The 11,492-nt window shown below is 39.2% G+C and overlaps 1 protein-coding gene across 4 annotated transcripts in view; it reads right to left on the bottom strand.

The window, feature by feature from the left end:
- The window catches only part of PIWIL2 (piwi like RNA-mediated gene silencing 2), a 78,536-nt gene continuing 67,044 nt past the window's right edge, over nucleotides 1-11,492 (bottom strand). For all 4 annotated transcript variants that reach the window (XM_026007787.2, XM_072719454.1, XM_072719453.1 and 1 more), the window contains 3 exons: nucleotides 3,065-3,318; nucleotides 2,503-2,610; nucleotides 1-1,889 (listed from right to left, as the gene is read on the bottom strand). In XM_026007787.2, the coding sequence (XP_025863572.1) occupies nucleotides 1,733-1,889; nucleotides 2,503-2,610; nucleotides 3,065-3,318 (519 nt within the window). In that variant the 3' untranslated portion in view covers nucleotides 1-1,732. The remainder of the gene's footprint in view (nucleotides 1,890-2,502; nucleotides 2,611-3,064; nucleotides 3,319-11,492) is intronic.

Here is an 11,492-nt window from a genome sequence, read left to right as displayed (position 1 = left end):
TTCACATTTATACAAATTTGTTTTTATTTCCCAACCCACAGCTCAATCATTTCACATTAAGACTGAAAAACAAGGCAAGAAAACAGGAATAAAAAGTGAGGAAATATCTGTATTATATTCAAGCATTTGTCTTTTCTGATTATATAAGAGAAAATGAGTATTAGGAAATCCAACTTCAAAGGAGAAATTCAAAATGCTTCCAAAGAGAATCAGAAAGCTGATCTGTAAAGCCAGAGACCAGTGATCCAATTTGTTTGATTCAGTGGTTTTAGATTCCAGGTCTTAGCCTTACCCTTACTCTACCCTATGTCCTGTACTCCAAATGAAACCAGAAGTGCTCTTAAGGACTATCACACACAAAGTTCTTCAACAGAACTTTGAAGCAAAGGCTGGGCACCGCAACAAACTGAAGACTTGCTTGGTTTTCTTCTTCTAAGGAGTTTTTAAAGCTAAAGTTTCTCTTCTCACAGACTGTCATATAAAATGGGAATTTCTTTGTCCCCTCCATGCCATCACACCAAAAAGTAAATAAAAATTCAAAAAGGGTAAATGAAACTAGCTTTTAAAACCAGCTAAAGAAAGTTAAAACTGAATTAACCCTAAAGGGGTTATTAGAAGATTTTAAAACAGGGAAAAGTAAACACAAAAAATCCCACAGGCATAGTGACAACTTGCTAAGCTGAAATGCCTGGACTTTGGCAGGAGTGTCGTGTTTTCCAAAGCTGACTTCTGGAAATCTTACGCTGGATTCAGAAAAATTCCTAACAAAATGAGCCAACAGTCAGGAATAGGTTATTGAGCAGGGGAAATCAATGATTCCATTTACAAACACATCAGCAAAGAGAGGCCACACACCTGGGAGTAAGGTTTAAGGAAGGTTCACACTCTGTCATGAACCTTTCTAGCTGCTGAATTTCACCATGTTCTCATTCTTAATTTAAAAGCTGAAGCTTATTAAAGATCAGTAATAGATCAAGTGTGTGTCAGGGGTGAAGAGTGTAGGAAAAAATCAACATAGGGCACTGTAAAGCAACTAAAACATACAGAAAAAAACTTTATCTGGCTTCTCTCAGGAGACTAAGGAATGACTTAAAGGCCCCTTTCAAAATCTTCAAAGCCAACTTGTATCACAGGTGTCATAAACTCAATCCCCAGACAAGATTAGGTCAGAAGGGCCTGAATATGCCACCAGCTGGTTTTACTACGTGCCTTTCACACTTGCCAGTAATAGCAGTATCTTGAAAACTTTGCCTCACAGGCCTTTTTATTATCTTTCTCAGTTGCCCAAATAAAGTAACTGTCTACTTTAAGAAACTTGGAATGACTTCATTCATTATCACCTCTGGCGCCAGAAATGGTAACTGCTTAGTAAGCAGAACTTATAAGGTGTAATTGTTGCTTCTGCAGGTCTCCACAGCTCATGTTGGCTGTGGAGGCTCTTAAAGGATCCCCCGTATTCACCCTTCCATCTATGCAGGTACAGTACTGCCTCCGTTTGCTCTACAAAGACCACAAGGCAATTTCCAGCTGACATTTAGAATGGAACTTATTTCTTGGTGCTTTCAGGTATAAAAGAAAAAAAAAAAAGAAGAAGAAAAGGCATCTTATTCTAATGGGTTGGTGAAAAAACCCCACCAACACAAAAACCATTTCCATCCCTGTTGCTCCTACAGGAGTACAGCTGAGTTCAGAACTCTAACCTCCCTAACCAGCCCACATCCTGGCCATCCAGTCACAGGAAGAACAGGTTTTCGCACAACTGGATGGCTGGTTCATGATGCAAGATTTGTCCTGACAGGAAAGCAAGCTTGTGGGCATACTTGCAAGGAGCTGGAACTCTGATGGTGCCAGGCCAATTCCAGTACATGTGGCACAATTTGAAAGTCAACCTGTAGGCCAAGAAGAAAACACGATCCATATGACTCTCCATCTTCAATTTGGGAATGACTCTGAGTGTATGACACACAGCATACTTTTAAAAAAACTGAGAGTCTGAGAAAAACATGATGCAACTTTTGGGAATCATAATTTTTAAGTGGGATTATTTCTTTTCCACTATTTGTAAATCAAGAGGACATGGGTAATTTCCCTCCCTTTAGGTGCCCCCGTTTTTAGATCGAAACAAGATAAACACAGGAGAACTTTTTTTCCTCCCTCAAGAATAGGCTGCAGAAGATTAAGTACCCTAGCAAAGTACTGATATAATCTGAGCCCAAGGACATTGGGTCTCAAAACTGGCTGTATGTCATAATCATCCAGAGCAGTTTTTAAAATAAAAATGCCTCAGAATGCTGGGGGTAAGGCTTGGGTATCACTATTTTTTTTTTTTTAAAGCTCTTCAAATAATTTTAATGTGCATAAGAAATACCAATCACTCTTGAAAAAGATACCATTATCATAAAAGGGAAAATATTCTGGAGGGCGGGGATTGACCCCATTTTAGCTAGCTGGCCAGAATTAATTACGAGAGAGAAAGAGTAAATTATCTCTCGGTCAGTTTACCTCTGCATGTGATCAGGGCTCAGGTTTGCAGTGTTGAGAACACAGACGTAATGGGTAGGAATGCCACAACCTTGCCGTACATGATGAGCAAGAAGGTAGAAGTCCACCCTAGGAAGGAAAAAGTACAAAGGAATGATATGGTCAGATTTGGCTAAAGATAGCTGGAAAAGATCTTGGCGATCACTTTGGCTCCTTCACCTAAGGCTCAAAGAGGTCAAATGACTGGATCAAGGAAACACACAGACCACACCATGATTACAATGCAGGTTTCCAGACTCAATAGGTAGGTTATTTAAGAATGGTAGTAGAAACCACCAAATCTGCATGCATAGGCTTAAAAAAGCATGCATAACCTTAGGAAAAACGTGTGTTCAATATTTTATACCTAAGAAGTAAAAGATTTATTATTGGCTTTTTAATTGTTTTTGAAAATACTTTATAACAGTAAAATCTCTGAGGATTCCATTCTACATCTTTCCCGGCAACTTCCCCATTCCAATACCCAGGAACAGATAACTCCTCCAACCTATTCTTACTAAAATATAATGTTTTCCCCACTTACCACTCACAGCTTGTTATGGTATGATCTACCACAGTCCCAGGGGAGGGAGTCACAAAGTGCTCAGTAGCAGCCAGGTACAGATTGGTGCTGATTTTCTTCTGAACTACAAATACTACCATCTTGGGCTGATAATTCTCAAAAGCTTCAAAACACTTCTGTAGCTGAGGAATCTCATAGTTGGCAACCGTCTTTAGTTGGCCATCAGACACTCCATCACGGTACACTACGATCTTCTCTGGGAGACAGTGGTTTACCTGCAACGACACCCTGCTGAGGTGAACTGCGGGGCCTGGGACAATGACCCCTTAGGGAGAGGCTCACTCAGCACAGCCTGGAGATCTGGCAGCAGGGCCCAAACCCCCCAGAAGGGAAGAGGGGAAAGTTTCTAGTCATTTCCAGACTTCCTCAGGGTAGTAAAACAGAAATGCTACAGCAAAGGTGTTATAAAATATGAAAGCAAAAATAGGCCAGTGATGAGTCACATATATAATAAGGCACATAAATAGTATGAACGTTAAAAGGAATGGTAGGGAAATTATGGGGTGACTCCATCTTCCTTTGACTTGGATTTAACATGAATTACTGTCTAGGCAAAGAACAAGGTAAACTGTTAGAGAAATTCTAACACATGACTGCACATTCTACAGATCCACCATCTTCACATTTTTTGTGTACAAGCAACATCCAAAGTTGCTAATTCGTGAAAGGGTCCTTTACTAAATGTTACCCTGTAATCAGGTATAATGTGAAACATTTTTAATTTAACTAACTAATTAGCAAAAAGTCATGGTAAATTGTCTATGGATCCAAATCAAATTTGCTAGTTTGAATCAGTTTGAATAATAATCTATTTCCCGTTTAGAAAATATAATTATCTTCTAGCTGGGTTTGATTTCAATAGTTTAAGAGAATAAGATGCTCTATTTTAAACTAGAACTTCCCTGAAAAGTGCTTTAGTTTGTTTACTTATTTAGTTTTTAAAGATTTTATTTATTTACTCATGAGAGACACAGAGAGAGGCAGAGACACAGGCAGAGGAAGAAGCAGACTCCCTATAAGGAGCCCTATGTGGGACTCGATCCCAGATCCTGGGATCACACCCTGAGCGGTGGGCACTCAACCACTGAGCCACCCAGGCGTCCCAAAAGTGCTGTAGTTTAATTCACAGTAAGTGGCAGTTTGATTCTAATCCAGTGGTATAGGTTACTCACAATTTCTCCCCAAAACCTAAATTATTACTGAATTAAATACATACACACATACATTCTTTTTTCCCCACACCACTCTTTATTCTTAAGTTTCAATTCAAAGAATACTTTTCAAAAATAATCATTTAGAATCTTTCTGGAGTTTAAGTTCAGAATTTCAAATATTTCATAAATTTTTAAAAAACACCTCAAGTATGTCATTTACAAATGTGTATTCAACTTCACAGTCCCAAAACTGAAATTATTGCTCCAGTTTGTACTACTCTTTTGTTTTTGTGTTGTCTTTGGCTGTCCAGCATCTATTCTACCTTTTTTGGTAAGAACATTTAGTTTCCTCCTACCCCTAGTAGGGTAAGTCTGCTAAGGACTATTAATTGACGTGCCTTCCCCACATCCAAGATTTTTCAGCACTCCTGATCTGTGGGGCTAGATAATTCTCTTTTGCAGGGGCTGACACTATAGGATATTTAGCATTCCTGGCCTCTACTCACTAGATGCCAGTAGTAATTGCCCCCAGTTGTAACTAAAAATTCCTCTAGACATTGCCCACTGGGAGGATAAAACTGCCCCTAGTTGAGAACCACTGCACTAACCAGAGGACATAAAGATAACTCAAGTAGTGCCAACATAAGGCTCCTCCTTGCTCTGAATCTTGAGCAGAGAATGAAAATCACCTGGATTTCAGTCCCTCTGTGGTAGTGTCTCTTTATGTCCTTGCTTCCGGAACTTTAGGAGCTAACCTGATTCCTGTCCATTTCCCAGTTTTATGGGGTTATTTTCAAGATTTTATTTATTTGAGAGAGAACGTACATGGGAGAGGAAGAGAGAGAGAGCACTGGCATGTGCCCTAGCACAAAACAGGCAGGCAGCTGGAAAGGGAGTAGACTTCCTGCTGATCAGGGAACCTGACCTGGGCTCAATCCCAGGACCCTAGGATCATGACTTGAGCTGAAGACAAATGTTTAACCGACTGTGCTACCCAGGTGCCTCATTTCCCAGCTTGATGCTAAACCTTCTCAGCAATCCTGAGACTCTCCATAATTGTATCAATTAATTCCTATTTTGCTAAAGTTAACACATTTCTGTGACTTCTCAAAGACCTTACTGATACACTGTGTTAAAAGGTAGATACAAAAAAAAAAAAAAAAAAAAGGTGGATACATGGGACACCTGGGTGGCTCAGTGGTACAGCGCCTGCCTTTGGCCCAGGGCATGATCCCAGGGTCCTGGGATGGAGTCCTGCATCATGCTCCCTGCATGGAGCCTGCTTCTCCCTCTGCCTGTGTCTTTGCCTGTGTCTCTCATGGATAAATAAATAAAATCTTTTTAAAAAAGTAAATAAAAGGGGGATACCACCAAGTTAGATCAGGGAGAAACTCTCAATTCCCAGATATGGAAACAGAGAGGAAGGGTCCTGGATCTGGGACTGACTCTGACTCTGTTCCTTGGCTATGCTCTTGAACACTTTCCTCGGTTGTAAAATGGAGATAAACAATCACCTTACCTTCTTAGCAGAGTTAAGAGGGATGAAGTAAAAATATATATACAGTTGAACATTGAACATGAGCTTTAACTGTGTGGGTCCATTTATATATGACTTTTTTTCAATACAGTACTGTAAATGTTATTTTTTCTTCCTTACGATTTTTCTTAACATTTTCTTTTCTCTAGCTTACTTTGTTATAAGAATGCAGAATGTGACACATTTAACATACAAAATATATGTTGTCTGTTTATGTTATTGGTAAGGCTTCTGGTCAATGGCAGGCTATTAGTTAAGTTTTTGAGAAGTCAAAAGTTATACACAGATTTTTGACTACATGGCGGGCTGGTGCCTCTAACCTTGTGTTGTTCAATAGGCAACTACATTTATCTTTAAAAGCTATTGAGAATGAACTAGATCAAGGAAATACAGATATTTCGAAGCAATGAGAAGGGACATAATGAGATCAATGGAGTAAAAAATAGAATCATATTCATCTGAAGTATTCACTGACATCACCTCTTTCTTTAAAATTTGCTAACCAACCACTGAGTGTAAGATACTATACTTGGCCCTATACAATCTGCCAACAGAAGTGAAAGACATGATTCCTGTCTTATCAAGGGGCTTAAAAATCTAATAATAGTTAACAATGGTAACTTTTCTAGGTCATCTAATCCAGTATCCTCATTTCATAAATGATGATTATGACCTAGACAGGGATCAGGATATAAAACAAATCACAATATTGAAACATAAATGTTAAATGCATATATTACTAAAGCCACTTCAGTACTGTAAGAGTAAATACAGTAAATAAGTTCATGAGTACTCTGAGAGCAGGATTACACTTGTCTGATGTGGTACTGTTAGCAGTGACTATAATGGCAAGGATCAAGTAGGAAATCAGTATCTTCTGAGAGTATGAGATGTTCTTTTAGGTATATCTCCATTCATTCACAGAACACTCAATGCCACTAAATGCAAGCAATTGTGCTCAGAATTTAAAAATTACTTTTATACCATCCAAATATTCATGGAACCCAAATTAAAACTGGAGAGACAGACACATAAAGTAAATGCTCAGGATAAATTATAAATAACGTAACAAAGGGGTAAATAAAATACTGTAAGAACAGAAAAGTATAATATACTTGTCATCTGGAGGGAGAAATGAACATTATGTCTCAGGAAAATGTATAATGAAGGATCAGCAGACAATTCAAGCAGCAAAGAAGGGTAAAAGGATTCCAGATAGAACATAGATCATAAGCAAAGGCTTAAATTATGGCTGGAGAAGGGGTAAGAAAACAACTAGGGTATAGCGGTAAGAAAACCACTATATGATCAGTCACACATTTGAAAAACTGCTCTGGCAACCATCTGAAAAACAGATCAAGGGCGCCTGGGTGGCTCAGTCAGTTAAACATCTGCCTTTGGCTCAGGTCAAAGGGTCCTGGGATTAACCCCCACATTAGGCTCTCTACTCAGTGTGGAGCCTGCTTCTCCCTCTCCCTGCCCACCCCGTACTTGTGCTCTCTTTCTCTCTCAAATAAATAAAATCTTTTTTTTAAAATTACAAGTTAAAAAAATTAAAAACAGATCAGTGATGATTAAGAATGGGTATTAGGACTACATTACTTCCAGTTCAGGATGTCAAAAGACACCAAAAACCTTTATTCTTGTAACACAAAAAAAAATCAAAAGGTAAAAATCACACTTCCAGGGGGCCCTGTGTGGCTCAAGTTGGTTAAGCGTCCAACTCTTGGTTCTGGCACAGATCCTGATCTTGCAGTCACAGGACTGAGCCCCACATGGGCTCCATGATCCGCTTGGAGTCTGTTTCAGATGCTTTCTCCCTGTGGCCCTCCCCCTGCTCATGCATGTGTGTGCTCTCTTTCTAAAATAAATAAATAAATAGATAAATAAATAAATAAATAAATAAATAAAATCTTTTTTTAAAAAAAAATCACACTTCCATATGGGACTATCAAAGACTAGCCGATGCAAGAAAGCCTTGATAAACTGACTTGGACAAAAGCCTTCACAGATGAGCCATGAATTTCTGAAACATCCAGGAAACAAATGCCAAGAGTGAGTGTGGGTAGCAGGAAGAGGAGGCCTAAAGCTGGAGAAATTTTATCAAAAACAGACCAGACTGACAGGATTCTGAGGAGATGGTGGAGGAAGAAGAACAAAGAATTTGTTCCCCACCCGCTCACCTCCAGATAACAAATGCACTAGCAGAATACACCTGATATAAACAGTTTTGGAATGCTAGAGTTTGTGGAAGGCTTACAACTTCTCAGGAAGACTTGGACAGTGAGAGGAGAAATAACCTGCAGCCCTATCTCCATGCTCACTGACACTGCTCAGTACTGTCCTACAGATACTGGGATCTGTGCTCTGATTGCTGCTTCTGATTACATGTGTGCAAACAGGCAGGGAGCTATTCTTGCTGCCATCTATCTCTCCAGCTAAATTGACTTCCAGAGGATTTAATGAGCAAGTGTCATCCTCCCCCATGCTCTTCATTTTTCGCTTTCTCCTTTTTTGAGGGTCAAGCACTGAAGACTAGACATTCAAATACAATTGCATATATGTCAAGACTCTGTGACAAATGCATGCCCAGACAAAAAGCTCAAAAGAACCAAGGAGGCCTTAAGTCCCAGCACTCATAGCCTAGAGCAATCAAAAAGGAAAACTAACAAAGAACAGCAAAGCCCTGAAGAAGGGGAAGAATCTGATTTCCAAAGTTACCACATCATTAGATTCAAATGTCCAGTTTTCAACAAAACTCACAATGCAAACAAACAGGAAAGTATGGCCCAAAGGAAAATATTAAATCAAGACAAACTGTTGCTGACAAAGATGTCATGGCAGTTATAATGACCAAAGGCCTTAAAACAATGATTTTAAAGATGCTCAAAGAACCAAAGAGAGATACGGACAAAGTAAACAAAAGTGGAAATATTAATAAAGAAAATACCTAAAAAGTAACTAAAAATAACTTCTAGAGTTGAAAAGCACAATAACTGAAATGAAAATTCACTATATGGATTCAAATCCAGAGCTGAACAAGCAGAAGGAAAAAACCAGCAAACTGGAAGTTTGTATAGTGGATATTATTGAGTCTAAGGAAAAAGACTGAAGAAGAGAATAGTGCCTCAGGGACAACAGGACACCATCTAGCGGGACAACCTAAGTATCATGTGACTCCCAAGAGAACAGAGAGAATATCTGAAAAAATAATGGCTGACAACTTCCTAAATCTGATGAAAGACATGAACATAAACATTGAAGATGCTCAATGACCTCCAAGTAAGATAAATTCAAAGAGAACCACACTGATGACACATGATTAAAATTTCAAAAGCCATAGACAGAATCCTGAAAATAAGAAAAAATCACCATACACACAAAATGCTCAGTAAGATTATCAGCAAATTGATCATTAGAAACTCTGGTGACTAGAATGTAGTGAGCTGATATATTTCAAAGGGTAAGAGAGAAAAACTGTCACTCAAAACTTATACCAACAAATTATTTCTTCAAAAAGAAATTAAGACATTCCCAGTAAACAAAAGTTGAGAGTTACTTGCCAAGAGGCATGTGATGTAAGAAATGCTCAAGGGAGTCCTGTAGTGTGAAATAAAAGAATACTTGACAAGGGCACCTGGGTGGCTCAGTCAGTTATGCATCTGTTTTTGGCTTGGGTCATGATCCTGGGATCCTGGGATGGAGCCCTGCATGACGCTCCCTGTACAGCTTCTCCCCCCCCGACACACACCCCCATCCCTTCCCCTGCCTGTTCTTTCTCTCTCTCAAATAAATATTAAAAAAAAATAAAAGAATACCTGACAGTAATGTGTAGCCATGTGAAGAAATTAAGATTTCAATAAAGGTTAAGTATGATTTTAACAATTGTTGGTACGACATTTTAAATTTTTCTACATGATTTATGAGATTAGTAAATTTTTAAAAAGTATTACTCTAGAACTTAGTAAAGGGACACCTCGGGGGTGGTTCAGTGGTTGAGCATCTTCCTTTGGCTCAGGTTGTGATCCTGGGGTTGTGGGGTCGAGTCCCCCATCGGGCTCCCATGGGGAGCCTACTTCTACCTCTGCCTATATCTCTTCCTCTCTCTTTGTGTCTCATGGATAAATACATAAAATATTTTAAAAAATAATAAAACCTAGTATTGTATCACTTTGATTTGTAACTCCAAATCTTGCTTTTTACAAAATTTAAAGACCAGTGTATTTAAGAGGATTATCAGTCTAAGTTTTGGGGCACATAATGTATAAAGATATATAATTTTATGATATCAACATCTAAAGAGGTAGAGATGGACCGGTAAAAGAGCAGAGTTTTTATACATTATTGGTATTAAACTACTATACATTCAAATTAGAGTATTAGAACTTTAGGATGTTAAATGTAATCCCCATGTTAACTGCATGGAAAATAGCTACTGAGGGCATTTGGGTGACTCAGTCAGTTAAGTGTCTGCCACTGGCTCAGGTCATGATCCCAGGGTTCTGGGATCCAGCTCCCCACATGGGAGCCTGCTTCTCCTTCGCCCTCTGCCACTCCCCCTACTTGTGTCTCTTATGCTCTGTCTCTTTCTGTCTCAAATAAAGATCTTTAAAGGTTTTATTTGAGAGAGAGCCCACAAGTGGGGAATAGGGTCAGAGAGGGAGAAGCAGACTCTCTGCTGAGAGGGGAGCCCAATGTGAGGCTCGATCTCAGGACCCTGAGATCATGACTTGAGCTGAAGACAGAAGCTCAACTGACTAAGCCACCCAGGTGCCCAATAAATATTTTTTTATTTTTTATTTTATTTATTTTTATTATTATTATTTTTTATAAGATAGCTTTATTTATGATAGTCACACAGAGAGAGAGGGGGGCAGAGACACAGGCAGAGGGAGAAGCAGGCTCCATGCACCAGGAGCCCGACATGGGATTCGATCCCGGGTCTCCAGGATCGCGCCCTGGGCCAAAGGCAGGTGCTAAACCGCTGCGCCACCCAGGGATCCTTAAATATTTTTTTAAAAAAGAAAACAGCTACTGAACATACACAAAAGGAAATGAGAGCACCCTCAACAAAATCAACACAAGGAGGTCCACACCAAGACACTTGAAAATTAAAATGGCAAAAAGCAGGATGCCTGGGTGGCTCAGTGGTTGAGCATGTGCCTTTGCACAGGCCAAAAGTAGAGATAAAGATAGTAAAAGAAAAGAAAATAGTTACATTCACTGGAAACCACAAAACCCTATCAGCTTATTTTTCAGCAGAAACATTTCAGGTCAGAAGGAGTGGCATGATATAATCAAAGTACTGAAATGAAAAAATGTCTGTCCAAGAATTCTTTACCCAGCAAGGTTATCATTCAGAATAGAAGGAGATAGTTTCGCAAACAAAAGTTAAAGAAGTTCATCACCATTAGACCAGCATTATAAGAAATACTAAAGGAAATTCTTTTTTTTTTTAAGTTTTATTTATTTATTCATGAGAGACAGAGAGAGAGAGGCAGAGACACAGGCAGAGGGAGAAGCAGGCTCCATGCAGGGAACCTGACGTGGGCCTCAATCCCGGGTCTCCAGGATCACACCCCGGGCTGACAGCAGTGCTAAACCGCTAAGCCACTGGGGCTGCCCAGGAAATTCTTTGAGTGAATAGAAAAGGCCATAACAGGAGTAAGAAAATTATGAAAGGAAAAAAATTTCAAAA

This window comes from Vulpes vulpes, chromosome 9 (genome assembly GCF_048418805.1).
Source record: "Vulpes vulpes isolate BD-2025 chromosome 9, VulVul3, whole genome shotgun sequence".
Lineage (NCBI taxonomy): Eukaryota > Metazoa > Chordata > Mammalia > Carnivora > Canidae > Vulpes > Vulpes vulpes.
This window is presented reverse-complemented; position numbering and strand designations above follow the sequence as displayed.